A 19,606-nucleotide genomic window follows, 5' to 3' on the forward strand; every position below is an offset into this window, starting at 1 on the left:
CACTTGTAAATAGTACCGTATTTGTTGTTGTGTTGCAGGACATGGCCTTTGTCTATGTTTGATCTAAACAACAGTCACATTTTGGAATATTGATTGACACATTGTATTATTTGGCTCATGCTAATAGTCCATATATTTAAGTACTGGAAGGGAACTGTGAAACCAAACATTACGCATGTTAGAACCATTTCCCCTATTATGTTATTTAGCAATTGGTTCATTGATTGGAATCAAATCTAACCAAAGGAAAAAATGTCAACAAATCATTGGGAACTAAGCAAAAACTCTATTATGTTGAAGCAAATACCTAATTAAATATGGAAGCTTGTGCTTTGGTGCATTAATAAAACTAATGTGAGGGAAATACATGAGATTTTGTATATGTGAGCTACAGAATGGAAAATGTCTGTGCAACCCACCAATTCCACAAAGATAAGGATACAAATTCCAGTAGAACAAATTGTTCATAGAGCAACTTCCAGTAAAACAAATTGTTCAGAGAGGTCCATACATAGTCCGACACGGGAAATTATCACAAGGAAAAATTGCATACCTACATATTCCACAACCATGACAATTATACTACTGTGTTGAGACCTGAAATCACAAAGCTCAGTCTTAGCATGGGCATACCACCTACATATGCCCTGTTCAAAGTAGACAAAACATCATCATCGAAGAGCTTGCACACTTTACATAAATATTAGCTGCATGTTTTCATAACTTATGCTATTATAGCTCCCAACATACCGTTTAATATAGGGCGTCCTTGTATCGTCACATATCAAGTACAAATTCAAATTACTGTTCAATATAAAAGTTAAGTAGCAGCAGCAAACCCCGTCTAAACCTATCGTTGATTTAGTTATCAGCATTAAAATGACAATGCAAAATTAAAAATTAAGACAATTCTTTAGTAGATGCATCCTTCTTTCAGTTATGCCTTGAACTTGTCAATTCAGTGTACTGGCATCATTCTTTCCATGGTAGTTCCATGTTGACATGATCTAATTACTGAGTATTGTATATCTTGCTATAGGTTGTTTATGTTGAGTAAAACATAGTACAATATAGCAGCGGGTCAGATTTAACCTGGCAGTCAACCATGACAAAATCAAGTTCAAGTAGTGCCCTTGTTTTACGGCTTCTGGATATCCAAATCCTGAGGAAATGCACAACGCTAGCTCGACATCCGGCTGTCCAGATTAAAGAAATCAACTTCAACAGCACAAGCATCAAACTCGCCAAAGCGACACCAGGGGTTTCATGTTTTATAATTTTTATTTCAAAAGGTTCACAGTTCACGTTTTCTAATTTTCATTTCAAGGGGTTTACAATTGTTCAGAAGGAACAGCAACTACAACCAACCCAGAGAATTTCAAGTCAACAGTGGTTTCAGGCAGTACAATGACGATCTCATGATCGCTAGCCATTTTTCAGAGTCGTATATGTACACAATTTTGCACTCAGCAACTATAGGCAGGCGTAGCATGATAATCTGCACAAAATTTTGCACTCGCAGCTGTAGAATGGTAATTGCTCCAGAAGAATGACAGGCCGATGAACCCAAGATCACGCCTGATTGAACTCCACCATGTACACACTAGCCAGCCATCAAAGCCTCTTCATGTAGCAGACAATTTACTGGTCCATAATATGTCATCGAAACGTTATAAAAGGTAGGGCACCAGACAAACTAGAAATATATTGCTCATCCTTTTCCATAAAATCTTACCATGTTACACCTGCATCAATAAACAAAGTGCATGAGAACACCAAACAAAGTCCTATGTGAACACATTTCTAGCTCCAGATAAGACGTCAAGCTTTAGCTGCTTCTCAGATATCACATTAGAGATGACCAGAACCTCAATAAAACGATCAATATATAGTACCCCAAAAGTAGTTGATCACACATGTTAACTCAAAATGAACTGCTAAGCTTTCATGTTCCACGCCCTAGCTATATGCACCAATTAGTTCACCCAAAATTTACCGATACATCGACATGTGACTTCTATGCATAAACTTGAGAGCTTCTTTTCAATTTCCTTGAACTATTATTTTCCCAAGGACTGAAACATCATGTCATAAAATAGGACATTTTACGATTCTGTATGTCGTGTAGACACTGAATGCTCTTACTGAGAAACAGGGAAATGTCAACTTACACTTAAATCAGAATATACATTACGCGACCATACAGTTCGATTGAAATGAACATAGACAGGTTATACCTTCAAAGAGAGTGAACTTCTGCAAGACCTCAATGGAGACAACAAACTAATCACCACGTGGGAACTATTATGCCACATCAAGGCTCCGTAGCTTGTCACAGTAAGGCGTAGGGTAGTCATTGGCCCATTTACGCCGATGGAGTTCCACACGACAGTTTCTTCCTAGCATAGTCTTATAATCTCTGAAAACATGATCCTCAAGGTTATCTCTAGTAGGGCTTCCATGTGGAAACTGCTGATCAAAATCTTGTTTGCTGACAAAGTACTCCACCCCATGCTTATCAGTGACTTTTGAAATGGGAAAGTTGTATGTCTTGTGCAGGGCATATTGAGGCTGCTGCACTGGAATGAATGCAAACAAGACAAAAAGTAATACGACCGACAGGTGCATCAATACTGTTAAGTTTATGAACGACCCACCCTGTACAGGATGCTCCCTTCTCTGTTGCTCCTGCCTACCTGCTTCTCTTGTTCTGTAGACATTGTGACCACGGAACGAATTATCACGAGTACCATAGAAGAAAGACCTGAATATCTCATCTGGATCTAAATCTTCTTCATAATTATAGAAGCCATTTCTTGTTTGCCTCCTTCGCCTAGCAGTTCTCTGCCTCATGACATTGGAATATTGGTCGTTAACCTCATGCCCCTCAAGTGTGCCTGTCTGATCATAGGTCTTCCGTGACTGATCATTGCCTAGGCACTTGAAAGCCTTGCTGAGCATCTTGAATGCATCTTCTGCCCCAGGAGCCTTGTTCTTGTCAGGATGAATTTTCAGTGACAGCCTCCTGTAGGCCTTCCTAATCTCCTCCAAGGAGCAAGTCCTTTCCACTCCAAGAATTGCATAGTAGTCTTTGTTCTTCCTGATATCACGGATAACTCTAACATTCTCCTCGGTGTAACCTTTATCAACATTAGAAGGACCAACAAATTCTTTTGGCGTTTTTAGGTTTTCATGGCCTCTTGTGGTCTTGTCCTGGCAAGCAGTACCATTCAGATTCAGGGGATCAAACTTTTTGGTTGAGGTCAACAAATCAACAATTGGAAGGCTGGGATCCAATCTTTGGGCAATTCGAATAAATTTGTCTGCCCGCTGTCTATCTCCAGATGCTAGCGCAGTCTGTGCAAGCTTGACAGACCTCAAGGCCTCATCTTTGTTCCCCTCCATGACTTAAGTCGGTCGTTTCCTGCTGGATTAAATATAGGCAGGGCGCTAAACTGATGCCCTGTGAAACAAGAGTAGATAAGATATCAGAAGAAATTAAAAAGTTTTTAGTGTGACTAACAAACTATGCATTCATAAGAAAATGAACTGTATGAAAATGGTATATAATTCAAGAAATAGATCAGCATCAGGAATTAGTTGATGTAAACAAATAGCCCAACTAAGAATTAGCAAACTCCTGGGAGCTCTCAAAATCAGAAAATCCTGTACAACATCATTATGAGCAGATTTAGGTAAGACCAAAACTAAACAGATTATCGCGTTCATCCATTACACAAACAAAGTACATACGTTGAGCGAATTTTCTTGATGCCATAAACAAATTTAGCATGGAAAAACCAATTGGTCAAACATCGCCATTCCAAAATAGCACTGACCTGCACAAACTGGTGGAAGGAACCAAACAAGCAACGGACACAGTACATAGCTCAACCTTGATCTCTCCATGGAGATCCCAAGGACGCAAACCACATCCTTTTTTCTGGTCTTTAGCGCAGTTCATGTGGAGTTGTGTTAGGGAAATGTTTTCCTGAGATCCATCTACTTTTAGCCCCCTTGATTTGTTGTTTGTATTTGTTCTGCTTTGGGCCTGTAGTAATCGTAAACTGAGAGCCTCAGCGACAGCGTGTGGCGTGAGTGTGTAGGGCTGTTATGCGTGCCCGGTGTGGCTTTATTAATCTAAAGCCAGGCTCCGCTTGAGCCTTCCATCGAAAATAGGCTCAACCTAAGAACTTCTAGGCATTCAACAACTCAAGTAATCAGCAAGCAATCCGGCCGAGAAGGTCCAAACCTGCCATACATGGCCGCTCTGCTGGCCAAAGCTCCCAAGCAAGACCCACTTAAATTCTGTCTGCTCTAGAATTTGGGCTAGAGGAACCGGCAGATACTATTGAACTACACAGAATCCTATGCCTGATCGATCCAAATTAGCCGCCGAGTAGAAAAAGCAAGATCCTGGCTAAACAAGACCCACGCGTACACGAATCAGTCGACCCTACCTACCGCCCCGATTCTCGCAAACCCTAGGCCGCACAGCATCGCAATCAGGAGGAGCAGAAGAGTCCAAGTTGCCGCGAGTACCCGTGCCCGCGGCTACAGGATCAAGGCGAAACTAACAGAGTTGGGATTCTGGATTAATCTGAGAAGCGATCGACCGGAAGTTCTTACCGGGAGGAGACAGGAGACAAGCCGGCGCGGCGAGGAGACCCGCGCCACCGCCACCGTCCGACGGGGGGAGACCAGGAGAGGAAGAAGAGGATGGGCGGAGGAGGCACTTTTCCGCGGAGCCCCTCGGGTTTTACCCACTCTCACGATCCCCACCACCCAGCGGACGGCTTTCTGAGACTGGGGCTGGTTGGCGGTGGCTGGGGCCCGCCCAAAGCCCAGAAGTTTAATCCACGGCTGGTCTATGCGGCACGGATCGTAAAGCACGCGACCCCCCTCACTGCCTCACTCCACCTTTCATATCGGCCGCCGCTTTTCCCCCCGGCCCCGAAGCTTCTCGATCCCTCCCCCCGCTTCCGTTTCCGTTTCGTCCCCGCCGTCGCCCCCTCGCCGCGGCGGCGGAGTCGCCCGCACTCGCTGCGCGCAGGTCAGTCGAACCCTAGCTCTCCCGCGCGCATAAGCTTCCGCTCCTCCCTCCTGATCGCTGCTGCTCTTGCGTGTTCATTTTCTTCCTCTCTCCGCGCGGTAACGGCGTCCTGTTTTTTTTCGGGTTCAGCGATAGAGTTGTCGTCTTCGCCGCAGTCGTGGTCTTAGTGGTTTCCGAGAGGTGAGACGCAGTGCTTGTTCGTTCGGTTGTTTACTTAGTTCTTATTTCCCCTTGAGCAACTGGGTCGATTTATTTTTCCTTGACGAAATGGGTCGGAAATTTCTCTTGATTGATTCCCGAACTTGGGTCGCCACTTCTGCTATTTGATTCCCGCCGAGAACTTTGCTTAGGTTTGTGCGAGCTAGCAGCTAGTTGCTGATCTGTTTTTTTTTCCTTTCTTGCAGGAACGATGAGCCGACGTAGTAACGGCCGCACCATCTACGTGGGCAACCTCCCCGAGGACATCCGCGAGAGAGAGATTGAGGATCTCTTCTACAAGGTTAGGTTCTAAATAGTTTGGGTTCCTTCACCTGTACCTTGCCTTGGTGCTTCTATTCTGTTAAGAAATTGCCAGTTCAGTTGTAAGGTGGTCGGCATTATGTTCTGATATCAGCTTAAACTGCATACTTTGCATTAGCAGTTACACATGGAGGTTATTCATTAAAAAAATGAACCGATGTACTCCCTTCGTCCCATAATGTAAGACGTTTTTTCGTAAGACACATGTACGTATTTTCATTTTTCTTGTAGCATGGACTATTAAGAGTGTTTGCGCTTGTGTGCACTGGACAAGATAGATTGATATTGTAACGCCAGTCGAGACGTACTCTCAGTCTCTCACTGCGTCATCACCGTGACGTAATAAAAAAACTGGTGTTCAGTGTGAATTCCACAATGTCAAATTTTCAGTTCTATTCTCCACCAAAAATAATCAGTTTTATTTCACCTTAACCTAAATGGCACCTCTTGAGTTTATCATCCTATGTGGGTATTGCAAGAGGATTTGCAGAAGACAAGCCAATTTGGTTCACAATATGATACTCCCTCCATCCGGAAATACTTGTCATCAAAATGGATAGAAAGAGATGTATCTAGAACTAAAATACGTCTAAATACATCCCATTTTATTCATTTTGATGACAAGTATTTCCGGACGGAGGGAGTATTATTTTTTTTCTGTTTAGGGAAGCATTCATTTAATCTTCTATTACTTTGCTTCTGCAGTATGGTCCTATTGTCGATATCGATCTGAAAATTCCTCCAAGGCCTCCTGTTTATGCTTTTGTCGAGGTAATGTGCTGTGGTCATTGTTTTGTTAGAATATTTACTCTTGCTCACTTTGTATTCGTATTTTATAGTATAAATTATTTCATGGTTTATGCTTTCGTCTTTTGACCTTTGGGACACGTTGATTTTGCTCTCTGGCTTATAGAATACTAAAACAAGATGATTCCATCCCATCCCTAGAAGCCACTTAAAGCATAACCCCTTATAAGTGATTTTGACAACCCAAATCTTCTTTGTTCTGTACTCTGTAAAACTGTTACAGCAAAATCATGTTGTCCTATAAGACTCAAAATCTGGTAGTATAGTTAAATGGTTATACCTCCTTTTAAGAGGATACCCTGAAACCCTCATTGGCACATTGTGCAAAACAGCATGCTTTCATACAGAATCTAACCAATAGAATGTACTCCCTCCGATCCATATTACTTCTCTTAGATTTGTCTAGATACGGATGCAACATCCGTATCTAGACAAATCTAAGACAAGTAATATGGATCGGAGGGCGTATCAGTTTTGCTGAATGTTCTATTAAAAAATACTTTTCAAAATCATTCCAAACTAAAATTCTTTCTGGCTAGCACCTGTGACTATGAGTCTAACACCAAAGTGGAGCTTTTTGCAGTTCGAAGACCCACGTGATGCTGATGATGCAATTTATGGCCGTGATGGATATGACTTTGATGGCCACAAATTGCGGGTTAGTGGACCTTGTATAAATACTCTTTTTGTTTTCTGAGAGAAGAACGTTTTGCCTCGAAAAGAAAAAACATCTTTGATCTTTCTTATGAAGTTTACCTTTTATCCACTATCCAGGTGGAGTTAGCTCATGGGGGGAAAGGCCCTTATTTTATTCGACCAAGCAGCTATAGTAGTTCTGGACGTCATGGTGCAGTTAGGCGTTCTGATTACCGCGGTTTGTGTTTTTAACTTTATAAGCCTCACAAATTTGATGGTGAAATCCCCTATTCTTATTATCTCTATTTATGGGTCGCAGTTATTGTTACCGGATTACCTTCTTCAGCATCATGGCAAGATCTCAAGGTTTGGATGTGAATGTAAGTTCTTGAAGTTCATGCTTCAGGATTCTTAAATTTACTTTTATTTTTCAGGATCATATGCGGCGAGCTGGTGATGTCTGTTTCTCTGATGTTTATCCTGAGGCTGGAGGTTAGTAATGATCACTTTTCAGTTCGTATTTTGTTCTTTAATGAGTGTTGGTGGGGCTAGTTGTTTAGATATCTGACCTTCCTAGTTCATTCAAACTGTATTATCTTTTAGAAGCCTCATTACTTTTTCCGCGTTACAGCAATTACTGGAATAGTTGAGTATACCAACTACGAAGACATGAAACATGCGGTAAGATATGTTAAACACTTCTCTACGCTCATACATGTGCATACATGTCGATGAACATATATGCTTACTAGTTATTTTTATCTTGTAGATAAGAAAGCTTGATGATTCAGAGTTCCGTAATGCATTTTCACGAGCATATATCAGGGTATGGCTGTTTTTTGCCCTCCCCTTCTCTTAACCATACTGGAATCATATATCTACATGTTCGTCCCACATGCCCACCTCACTGAATTAAAGATTTCCATGCTCTAATCTACTTATGCTGCTAATAGGTGAGGGAGTACAATGCTAGGCGTAGCCGCTCTTACTCGAGAGGTAGAAGCCGAAGCTGCTCTTACTCAAGAAGCAGAAGTCACAGTTATAGCAGGAGCAAGAGTCCAAGGTATAGTTTAGTTTGTTCATACTTAAATCAGTCCATCTTGACAACCTGTTAAAGCAAGGTATTGAAGTCCATCTTTGTTCATACTCAAAGCAATGTCTATCATCTTAACATGTGTATACTTAACTGATACAGGTCTAGACCTGCTTCTCGGTCTCCTTCACCTGTTAAAGCAAGGTATTGAAGTTGACAACACTAGGTATCTGCATCCATGGTATTAGAAAACTACACGCTTTTGCAGAAATGGCGCTGTCATGTTCTTACTGTCGTTTATTCAGTATTTTAGATGATACGGTGAACTTATGTGGCCCCAGATAAGGAACTTCAAGATAAAGGGCTGTTAACAAGAAATAAAAATGACCTGCAAAATAAGAACAAGAAATAGAAGTGGCCTGTGATATTGAACTTCTGGAATCCCCTTCTGGTTTGCTTTGTGGCTTCTGTTTCCTGATGCATTATTTTGGGCATGGCCTTTTGAGTTTCCCCTGTCTGACTATTGAACATGTGTGCATAACCGGATAGCTGTCCATCTTTGAAGATTTTCCCTTCCCTTTACTAGATCTGGACCATGCGACTGTCTGGGGATTGCATTGGTAGGATATTGGCACGTTCAGAATCAAAGGATGGTTTTGGGCGTTGGATAGTTCTGCTGGATTGTGATGTACTGTATAGCAAGTGGAGTACAACCAGCGATAGGAGGGCTGGCACTAAACATAATGGAGTGGATTTTGTGGTATATTTGTATTACTGTTGACTTGAGCACTTCTATTCTCAAATATGCACTCTGCCCTGGTCTCATATATAAACAATGGCTTTAATGCTAGATTTTGTTTTCGGAGTACACATCTTTGCGAAAGAGAAAAAAAAAGGAGGTTTTACCTGTTGGATCAAAACCATCAATCATAGTTTCATTTTCATTCAAACACCTGTAGTTTTTACTCCTTGAAAAATAAAGGCTTGTAATTTTCAAATTTATTTTTTGGTGCAAAAGGCATGAGCGGCGGAGCATGGGTGAGAATCTGCCCAAATGCACACCCGCATATTTTATTGCTGCTGTGTGCATAGGTTAGTTGTAGACATATTGTGATCAAACCATACAAGTGCAAATGCTAAGTGACAATTTGTTGGTTTTTGGAATATTTTGTAGGTCATCATCAAGATCCCTATCACCTGCCGCTGTAAGTCTTTGGAGGGTATACATTCTTTTATCATGTAATTCCTTCCATATCATGATTCAAGTTTTTTTGCAGCCTGCCCATGACAAGTCTGCAAGCAGGAGCCCCGTCAGGAGCAGAAGTTTACCCCGTTCTCAGTCTCCTGTATGCCGCCAACTCCATATCTTGTCGCTCATAAAAATTTGTAAGCTTTATAGAACTGTATTTATTCGATTCTTTATTCCTTGCAGGTGAAATCTGAGTGAAGCCAGATGCACTCGAAGTCAGGGAAAAAAAACATATCAGGATTTGTTGGATTAGGACAATATAATATGGATTGTGGGTGCTCTGTCCCAAGAAGTACCATTGCTGTTCCTTGGAAGGAAAAACGTCAACTTTGTGGTTTGAGATCAATGTAGGAGTCTGGTGTTGTTTTACTTCTGCACTCAGTTGCGAGAACGTAAAAGCGTGAACTCATGGCTTTAACTTTAGTATGCTATAGTTTCGCGTCAAAAAACTTCATGCCACAGCAGAGTTTATATTTGGTGTTTTGTGATCTACTTCAACTTACATCAGTAATGTAGGGGTGCAAATGAGTACCCTTTAGGGTATTCTCTGGCCCTCTTTAGTTCAACCAAACGAACTAATTTTTCAGGAGTATCCGTGGATACCTGAGAGCCACAAATTTGCATCCCAACAGTAACGACCTCGAGGAGGTCTTGCAGCGGCCATTCGACCCGATGTGACCATAGTTGCCATGTTTCCGGTACGGTGGGAACGAGGGACGAGAGTTGGTAGCTGAAAAAATAGGGTACAATGAGGGTATACATCAAATTAGGCCTCGCGTTTTGGCTGTTGGATCCTCGAACCTGAATTGAAGAGCAGGCTGCGGGGACGCCGAATCTTCATCGAACCGTATTGAATCCGACCTTGTTCTCGAATCGATTCCGGGTCAATGAATCGGGATCGAGGGACGACCTACCGTTCCCGTTTCCGGCTACTATGGATGTGACGCTATTTGCGGTGTTGAGAAATGGTGCGAACTAGCCGCCTCGGTGCGTCCCTCCTGTGGATGGTTGATTGCGCGATCATTTGTGTGTGCTGTTGTGGCCTTTATGGGCACAAGACTTGTTGCCTGGGTGTTGCTATTTGTTGCATGATCTATGTTCCCCTTTGGTGCTCCGCTAGTGCGTGCCCCCCTTTTGCCTGCTTCCTGTGAAGAGAAAAGAGACGAATGTATGTTCTTCTGCTCGCATTCAAGTACTCCCTCCGGTTCTTTTTACTCTGCATATTGGATTTGCCGAAAGTCAAACTTAGCTAAGTTTGAGCAAATTTATATTAGAAATTATTAGCATCTATAATATCTAATAAATATAATATGAAAATATATTCCGAGATGAATCTAATGATGTTGGTGTTGTTATGTAAATGTCAGTAATTTTTTATGTAAACTTGGTCAAAGTTGGATGAGATTGACTTCAGACAAACCTAATATGCAGAGTAAAAAGGACCGGAGGGAGTATGTGTCTAGCTAGGTGGCTGGGGGAGCAGGGTTGGACAGTTAGCCCATGTATGATTGTACGATTTTGGCAGTGATATGGCAGACTTGTCTCTGCCTTGGCTAGAGAGAAAGATTGAAAGGGAGAGTGTACGACAAACTGGACCGAGCGAAAATGGAAATTCGTTGTGAAAATATACAAGGGGGGAAACGCAGGAGTTAGGTGGCATGTCTAGAATGTAAACATAAGAATTATACACAGTAAATGTTTGGCTGCTCCAGAAAAAAAAATATGGGAAACTATCTCTTGAAAAGAGAAAAGAGGAGAGCTGAAAAGACAAGTTGCGTTAGACTTCTCAAAGGAAGTGAAAAACACGAGGTCTTGAACAAAGTTTAGAATAGAATCTTCCAAAGAGTGGAGGAAATGGAGTAGTTCTCCAAGCCAATCATACAATCCAAACGACGCCGTAGGAAAATCTTCTATCGGATTTGATTCCTACGAAATTCCTATGAAAATCTTTCTAAACAGGGCCTAAAATAGAGTGCATCTTATTCTCGCTACCAAATAGGAGTTCAAAGGGATTGTTTATATATACTCGGGCATTGGCTCACAAAGCCGGTGGTCATAAAAAACACTAATATGTACTCTATTTTGGCAAAGAGGAAGTTTAATTGCAATAATGTTGGCTAAATATTGCACTCCCTCCGTTTCATATTAAGTGTCGCTTGAAATGGATGGAGTAGTAATGTTGGCAAACGCAAATACGTTGTTGGGTTTGTTGTGCTTTTTGCGAAGTTAAAGGGGATTTTGTATTCGGTAAACATTCGCGTTCGCATTCATTTGTCCATATTCCCAATTTATTCATTTCTGGTACTTACCTACTTCTATATTCATTTTCAAGATCTATGTATTCTTTACACTTCCGCTGATAAATAATAAGGAGACAAATGTAATAGCAGCAATTGGGTGTCCTGTTTGGTCCTGTCAAAAGAAGGTATACTGCCAACTGTTTGGTCCTATCAATAGAAGATGGCAACGTCAGATGAGAGTCCACTATAGTCGTTGATGTGGTTCTTGTGCCCGGTTGCTGTCGACAGCCATATGGACCGGTGTGAAGCTAGATGAGGAGTATTGCTTCTCTTCGTGGACAAGCTCTTCATGTGATGTGTGCTCTTCCGTGTACTTCCAATTGCCATTAACACTCAACCACTTTTTCATGCTCTACCTTGTACTTTTTGGGGAAGAAATCATGTTATGTCTTATCTAATTATTGGAACAAAAAACTACTCCCTCCGTTCCATAATCATAGTGTAGTGTTAAAAACGCTCTTATATTGTAGGACTGAGAGAGTAATATTCAAGGCTAGTAAGGCTCTCTGATTCACGGGATTCATCAGAATACATGAATATAGTAAAACTATATAAATTAGCCTAAAGGTATTTGATACACGGCATAGAAACATCGAGTTGAGTTGTAACAAGAATTTCAAGTGAATGTAAATTCTTCCTGTGAAAAAGGAGACAGAGGGATAGGGTTCCTCCGTCCGTTCTCAGAGGTGAGAGCCTAGACCTCCGCCGCCACCCTCTTCTTCATAATCCTCCAGTAAGGATATACTATGGCGCTCGGGTTAGTAGCGCGCCAGATCTTTCTGATTGAACTAAGAGCGCAGGGAAGAAATACAATATAACCTGTTATATAACACCCCTCCACTCCCACGTCGCCCGCGTCTGGCGACACGGGGGGAAACCCTCGCCACCGGGAGCTCCATTCGACACCGCCACGCCTGCATCGCCGCCGCCGGAGGGCCGACCAGCGAAGCCGCACCGCGCCTAGGGATGGCGGCGGCGGGGCGATTTTGTTCCTGCTCCTCCCGTCCCTCCATCGGGTCCGCCCCTCCTTCTGTAGGGGAACGTAGTAATTTCAAAAACATTCCTACGCACACGCAAGATCATGGTTATGTATAGCAACGAGAAGGGAGAGTCTTGTCCATGTACCCTCGTAGACCGAAAGCGGAAGCGGAAGCACAACGCGGTTGATGTAGTCGTACGTCTTCATGATCCGGCCGATCAAGTACCGAACGTACGACACCTCCGAGTTCAGCACACGTTCAACTCAATGACATCCCACGAACTCCGATCCAGCAGAGCTTTGCGGGAGAGTTTCGTCAGCATGACGGCATGATGACGGTGTCGATGATGCTACCGACGCAGGGCTTCGCCTAAGCACCGCTACGATATTACCGAGGTGGAATATGATGGAGGGGGGCACCGCACACGACTAAGAGATCAAGAGATCAATTGTTGTGTCTAGAGGTGCCCCCTGCCCCCGTATATAAAGGAGCAAGGGGGGAGGCGGCCGGCCAAGGAGGAGGGCGCGCCAAGGGGGGAGTCCTACTCCCACCGGGAGTAGGACTCCTCCTTTCCTTGTTGGAGTAGGAGAGGGGAAGGAAGGGAGAGAGGAGAGGAAGGAAAGGGGGGGGGGCGCTGCTCCCTCCTTGTCCTGTTCAGACTAGAGGGGGAGGGGGCGCGTGGCCGCCCCTGGCCGCCCCTCCTCTTCTCCACTAGGGCCCATTAGGCCCACTAAACCCCCTGAGGGGTTCCGGTAACCCCCCCGGTACTCCGGTATATGTCCGAAACCTCCCGAAACACTTCCGGTGTCCGAACACAGTCATCCAAGATATACGATCTTTACGTCTCGACCATTTCGAGACTCCTTGTCATGTCTGTGATCACATCCGGGACTCCGAACTACCTTCGGTACATCAAAACACAAAAACTCATAATACCGATCGTCACCGAACTTTAAGCGTGTGGACCATATGGGTTCGAGAACTATGTAGACATGACCGAGACACGTCTCCGGCCAATAACCAATAGCGGAACCTGGATGCTCATATTGGCTCCCACATATTCTACGAAGATCTTTATTGGTCAAACCGCATAACTACATACGTTGTTCCCTTTGTCATCGGTATGTTACTTGCCTGAGATTCGATCGTCGGTATCTCAATACCTAGTTCAATCTCATTACTGGCAAGTCTCTTTACTCATTACGTAATGCATCATCCCGCAACTAACTCATTAGCTACATTGCTTGCAAAGCTTATAGTGATGTGCATTACCGAGAGGGCCCAGAGATACCTCTTCGACAATCGGAGTGACAAATCCTAATCTCGAAATACGCCAACTCAACATGTACCTTTGGAGACACCTGTAGAGCTCCTTTATAATCACCCAGTTACATTGTGACGTTTGGTAGCACACAAAGGGTTCCTCCGATAAACGGAAGTTGCATAATCTCATAGTCATAGGAACATGTATAAGTCATGAAGAAAGCAATAGCAACATACTAAACAATCAAGTGCTAAGCTAATGGAATGGGTCAAGTCAATCACATCATTCTCCAATGATGTGATCCCGTTAATCAAATGACAACTCATGTCTATGGCCAGGAAACTTAACCATCTTTGATTCAACGAGCTAGTCAAGTAGAGGCATACTAGTGACATTATGTTTGTCTATGTATTCACACATGCACTAAGTTTCCAGTTAATAAAATTCTAGCATGAATAATAAACATTTATCATGAAATAAGGAAATAAATAATAACTTTATTATTGCCTCTAGGGCATATTTACTTCAGTCTCCCACTTGCACTAGAGTCAATAATCTAGTTCACATCACCATGTGATTTAACACCAATATTCACATCTGTATGTGATTAATACCCATAGTTCACATCGTCATGTGATCAACACCCAAAGGGTTTACTAGACTCAATAATCTAGTTCACATCACTATGTGATTAACACCCAAAGAGTACTAAGGTATGATCATGTTTTGCTTGTGAGAGAAGTTTAGTCAACGGGTCTATCACATTCAGAGCCGTATGTATTTTGCAAATATTCCGTGTCTACAATGCTCTGCACGGAGCTACTCTAGCTAATTGCTCCCACTTTCAATATGTATCCAGATTGAGACTTAGAGTCATTTAGATCGGTGTAAAAGCTTGCATCGACGTAACTCTTTATAACGAACTCTTTGTCACCTCTATAATCGAGAAATATTTCCTTAATCCTTACTAAGGATATTCTTGACCGCTGTCCAGTGATCTATTTCTAGATCAAAAATTATACTCCCTTGCCAAACTCAGAGCAAGGTATACAATAGGTTTGGTACACAACATAGCATACTTTATAGAACTTATGACTGAGGCATAGGGAATGACTTTTCATTCTCTTTCTGTTTTCTGCCATGGTCGGGTTTTGTGTCTTACTCAACTTCACACCTTGCAACACAGGCAAGAACTCCTTCTTTGACTGTTCCATTTTGAACTACTTCAAAATCTTATCAAGGTATGTACTCATTGAAAAATCTTATCAAGCGTCTTGATCTATCTCTATAGATCTTGATGCTCAATGTGTAAGCAGCTTCACTGAGGTATTTCTTTGAAAAAATCTTATTCAAGTATCCTTTTATGCTATCCAGAATTTCTATATCCTTTCCAATCAACAATATGACATCTACATATAGTATTAGAAGTACTACAGAGCTCCCACTCACTTTCTTGTAAATATAGGCTTCACCGCAAGTCTGTATAAAACTATATGCTTTGATCAACTCATCAAAGCGTATATTCCAACTCTGAGATGCTTGCACCAGTCCATAGATGGATCACTGGAGCTTGTACACTTTGTTAGCACCTTTAGGATTGACAAAACCTTCTGGTTTTGTCATATACAACTCTTCTTTAATAAATCCATTAAGGAATGCAATTTTGACATCCATTTGCCAGATTTCATAAAATGTGGCAATTGCTAACATGATTCGGACAGACTTAAGCATCGATACGAGTGAGAAAATCTCATCGTATTCAACACCTTTGAACTTGTCGAAAAACCTTTTGCGACAAGTCGAGCTTTGTAGATAGTAACACTACTATCAACGTCTGTCTTCCTCTTGAAGATCCATTTATACAATATGGCTTGCCGATCATCGGGCAACTCCACCTAAGTCCACACTTTGTTCTCATACATGGATCCTGTCTCATATTTCATGGCCTCAAGCCATTTCACGGAATCTAGGTTCATCATCGCTTCCTCATAGTTTGTAGGTTCATCATGGTCTAGTAACATGACTTCCAGAACAGGATTACCGTACCACTTTGGTGTGGACTGTACTTTGGAAGACCTACGAGGTTCTGTAGTGACTTAATCTAAAGTTTCATTATCATCATCATTAGCTTCCTCACTAATTGGTGTAGGAATCACCGGAACTGATTTATGTGATGAACTACTTTCCAATTCGGGAGAAGGTACAATTACCTTATCAAGCTCTACTTTCCTCCCACTCACTTATTTCGAGAGAAACTCCTTCTCTAGAAAGGATCCATCTTAGAAACGAATATCTTGCCTTCGGATCTGTGATAGAAGGTGTACCCAACAATTTCCTTTGGGTATTCTATGAAGATGCACTTCTCCAATTTGGTTTCGAGCTTATCAGGTTGAAACTTTTCACATAAGCATCGCAGTCCCAAACTTTAAGAAACGACAACTTTGGTTTCTTGCCAAACCACAGTTCATAAGGCGTTGTCTCAACGGATTTTGATTGTGCCCTATTTAAAGTGAATGCAGCTGTCTCTAATGCATAACCCCAAAAAGATAGTGGTAAATCGGTAAGATACATCATAGATCGCACCATATCCAATAAAGTGCGGTTATGATGTTCGGACACACCATTACGTTGTGGTGTTCCATGTGGCGTGAGCTGTGAAACTATTCCTCATTGTTTTATATGAAGGCCAAACTTGTAACCCAAATATTCTCCTCCACGATCAGATCGTAGAAACTTTATTTTCTTGTTACGATGATTCTCCACTTCACTCTGAAATTCTTTGAACTTTTCAAATGTTTCAGACGTGTGTTTCATGAAGTAGATATACCCATATCTGCTCAAATAATCTGTGAAGGTCAGAAAATAACGATACTCGCCACGAGCATCAACACTCATTGGATCGCATACATCAGTATGTATTATTTCCAATAAGTCAGTAGCTCGTTCCATTGTTCCGGAGAACGGAGTTTTAGTCATCTTGCCCATAAGGTACGGTTCGCAAGCATCAAATGATTCATAATCAAGTGATTCCAAAAGTCCATCTTTATGGAGTTTCTTCATGCGCTTTACACCGATATGACCCAAATGGTAGTGCCACAAATAAGTTGCACTATCATTATCAACCTTTCATCTTTTGGCATCAATATTATGAATTTGTGTATCACTAGATCGAGATCCAACAAACTATTTTCATTGGGTGTATGACCATCGAAGGTTTTATTCATGTAAACAGATCAACAATTATTCTCTGACTTTAAATGAATAACCGTATTGCAATAAACATGATCAAATCATATTCATTCTCAACGCAAATGCCAAATAACATTTATTTAGGTTTAACACTAATCCCGAAAGTATAGGGAGTGTGCGATGATGATAATATCAATCTTGGAACCACTTCCAACACACATCGTCACTTCACCCTCAACTAGTCTCTGTTTATTCTATAACTCCTGTTTCGAGTTACTAATTTTTAGCAACCGAACAAGTATCAAATACCCAGGGGCTACTATAAACACTAGTAAGGTACACATCAATAACCTGTATATCAAATATACCCTTGTTCACTTTGCCATCCTTCTTATCCACCAAATATTCAGGGCATTTCCGCTTCCAGTGACCATTTCCTTTGCAGTAGAAGCACTCAGTTTCAGGCTTTGGTCTAGCTTTGGGCTTCTTCGCGGGAGTGACAACTTGCTTGCCATTCTACATGAAGTTCCCTTTTTTTCCCTTTGCCCTTTTCTTGAAACTAGTGGTCTTGTTAATCATCAACACTTGATGCTCTTTCTTGATTTCTACCTTCATCGATTTCATCATCATGAAAAGCTTGGGAAACGTTTTCATCATCCCTTGCATACTATAGTTAATCACGAAGTTCCAGTAACTTGGTGATGGTGACTCAGGGTGTGCGTTCGGTTTTTTCGGTTTGATTCGGTTCGGTTTATACGGTTTTTGGTTTATACAGTTTTTATACTTTGGTTTATACGGTTTTATACATAGATATGGTTCGGTTTCGGTAATAATCGTTTACTTTTGGTTCGGTTTTGGTAATAACCAAATTAACCAAACTTGACGCGAATTTTTGAGCAACACAATGTTTGGGCACATGAAGAAACAAATATAGTATACAACAGTATGACACAGACATGAAATTTATTCAATATATGACACATACATGACAATACATGGCCACGATGTCCTGTACCGAGAGCCTCAAAGTCAAATACCAAAGCGTACTCCACGATGAAACTGCTCTTTTATTTTATTTTTATATTTAACCAACATAAAGTAGCACACGTTTGTCCATGTGTAGTGTAGTGTACTGTGTAGGCTCTCACAAACTCACACGCACACAATTTCTAGCATCACAACCCAATACTTGTTGATCCATCGGCCCATCTAAGTAGAAGTACAACACGGCAACGGCGAGAGGCGCTGGCGTGCAGACAATTCATGCACTAGTTTAGTACCACCTCGGGTAGCTACAAGAAATAAAGGAAGGTGGGTAGTATAAGGCTAGCAGGTGCCCGTTCATTGTCCTCAATCCCACAAGTGCGCAGCGCACTGTGTAGGAGTTTCTTCTCTGTACTCTTAGTATGAGAGAAGTTCTGTTTTTTTCGGTTTTTTCGGTTTAACCATATGGTTTTTGGTTATTAACCGAAAAAACCAAATTGAATATGGTTTGCTATTTTGCAAACTGAAACCATAACCAGAACCTGAAAAAACTAAAATTTTGGTTCAGTTTGGTTTTTTTGGTTTGGTTTGTGGTTTTCGGTTCAGTTTTGCACAGGGTGAATGGTGACCAGAGAACTCTGTTAATCACTATCTTATCTAGAATATTAACTCCCACTTGATTCAAGCGATTGTAGTACCCAGACAATCTGAGCACATGCTCACTAGTTGAGCAATTCTCCTCCATCTTTTAGCTATATAACTTGTTGGGGACTTCATATCTCTCAACTCGGGTGTTTGCTTGAAATATTAACTTCAACTCCTGGAACATCTCATATGATCCATGACGTTCAAAACATCTTTGAAGTCCCGATTCTAAGCCGTTAAGCATGGTGCACTAAACTATCAAGTAGTCGTCATATTGAGCTAGCCAAATGTTCATAACGTCTGCATCTGCTCCTGCAATAGGTCTGTCACCTAGCGGTGCATCAAGAACATAATTCTTCTGTGCAGCAATGAGGATAAACCTCAGATCACGGACCCAGTCCACATCATTGCTACTATCATCTTTCAACTTAGTTTTCTCTAGGAACACATACAAAACAAAGGGAAGTAACAAAGTGAGCTATGATCTACAACATTATTTGCAAAATACTATCAGGACTAAGTTCATGATAAATTAAAGTTCAATTAATCATATTACTTAAGAACTCCCACTTAGATAGACATCCCTCTAATCATCTAAGTGATCATGTGATCCAAATCAACTAAACCATGTCCGATCATCACGTGAGATGGAGTAGTTTTCAATGGCGAACATCACTATATTGATCATATCTATTATATGATTCATGCTCGACCTTTCGGTCTCAGTGTTCCGAGGCCATATCTGCATATGCTAGGCTCGTCAAGTTTAACCTGAGTATTCTACGTGTGTAAAACTGTCTTACACCCGTTGTATTTGAACGTAGTGCTTATCACACCCGATCATCACGTGGTGCCTCGGCACGAAGAACTTTCACAATGGTGCATACTCAGGGAGAACATTTATACCTTGAAATTTAGTGAGAGATCATTCTATAATGCTACCGTCA

The 19,606-nt window shown here is 41.7% G+C and overlaps 2 protein-coding genes across 6 annotated transcripts; one reads left to right on the forward strand and one right to left on the reverse strand.

Moving 5' to 3' along the window:
* Positions 1-1,262: 1,262 nt before the first annotated feature.
* LOC123129654 (chaperone protein dnaJ 49) lies at positions 1,263-4,807 on the reverse strand. 2 transcript variants are annotated; one of them, XM_044549734.1, is made up of 4 exons: positions 4,630-4,807; positions 2,238-3,463; positions 1,736-1,745; positions 1,263-1,644 (listed from the first exon to the last, which is right to left on the reverse strand). In XM_044549734.1, exon 2 carries the CDS (start codon positions 3,403-3,405, stop codon positions 2,305-2,307), a length of 1,101 nt encoding a protein of 366 aa, XP_044405669.1. In that variant the 5' UTR covers positions 3,406-3,463; positions 4,630-4,807; the 3' UTR covers positions 1,263-1,644; positions 1,736-1,745; positions 2,238-2,304. The 2 variants fall into 2 exon arrangements, with proteins under 2 accessions (XP_044405669.1, XP_044405667.1); XM_044549732.1 differs by having other exon boundaries at positions 1,263-1,745.
* LOC123129630 (serine/arginine-rich-splicing factor SR34) lies at positions 4,705-9,768 on the forward strand. 4 transcript variants are annotated; one of them, XR_006463679.1, is made up of 15 exons: positions 4,705-5,053; positions 5,458-5,552; positions 6,278-6,343; positions 6,963-7,037; positions 7,154-7,253; positions 7,335-7,381; positions 7,450-7,507; positions 7,647-7,696; positions 7,785-7,841; positions 7,969-8,078; positions 8,211-8,252; positions 8,635-8,808; positions 9,223-9,253; positions 9,326-9,394; positions 9,481-9,768. XR_006463679.1 is itself a non-coding variant. In XM_044549727.1 (15 exons), exons 3-15 carry the CDS (start codon positions 5,463-5,465, stop codon positions 9,493-9,495), a joined length of 810 nt encoding a protein of 269 aa, XP_044405662.1. In that variant the 5' UTR covers positions 4,899-5,053; positions 5,183-5,233; positions 5,458-5,462; the 3' UTR covers positions 9,496-9,768. The 4 variants fall into 4 exon arrangements, 2 of the variants coding, with proteins under 2 accessions (XP_044405655.1, XP_044405662.1); XM_044549727.1 differs by lacking the exon at positions 8,635-8,808 and adding an exon at positions 5,183-5,233 and having other exon boundaries at positions 4,899-5,053; XR_006463680.1 differs by lacking the exon at positions 8,635-8,808 and having other exon boundaries at positions 8,211-8,274.
* Positions 9,769-19,606: the final 9,838 nt, after the last annotated feature.

The sequence above is a fragment of the Triticum aestivum genome, chromosome 1B (assembly GCF_018294505.1).
Source record: "Triticum aestivum cultivar Chinese Spring chromosome 1B, IWGSC CS RefSeq v2.1, whole genome shotgun sequence".
Classification (NCBI taxonomy): domain Eukaryota; kingdom Viridiplantae; phylum Streptophyta; class Magnoliopsida; order Poales; family Poaceae; genus Triticum; species Triticum aestivum.

Excerpts from the sequence above, each read along its gene's own strand:
- LOC123129630 (XM_044549720.1), top strand. The coding sequence starts at position 4,720 with ATGGGCGGAGGAGGCACTTTTCCGCGGAGCCCCTCGGGTTTTACCCAC. Across the intron at positions 6,344-6,962 it reads CTGTTTATGCTTTTGTCGAG|TTCGAAGACCCACGTGATGC; the intron begins GTAATGTGCTGT and ends AGCTTTTTGCAG. Across the intron at positions 7,697-7,784 it reads ACGAAGACATGAAACATGCG|ATAAGAAAGCTTGATGATTC; the intron begins GTAAGATATGTT and ends TTTATCTTGTAG.
- LOC123129654 (XM_044549734.1), bottom strand. The coding sequence starts at position 3,405 with ATGGAGGGGAACAAAGATGAGGCCTTGAGGTCTGTCAAGCTTGCACAG.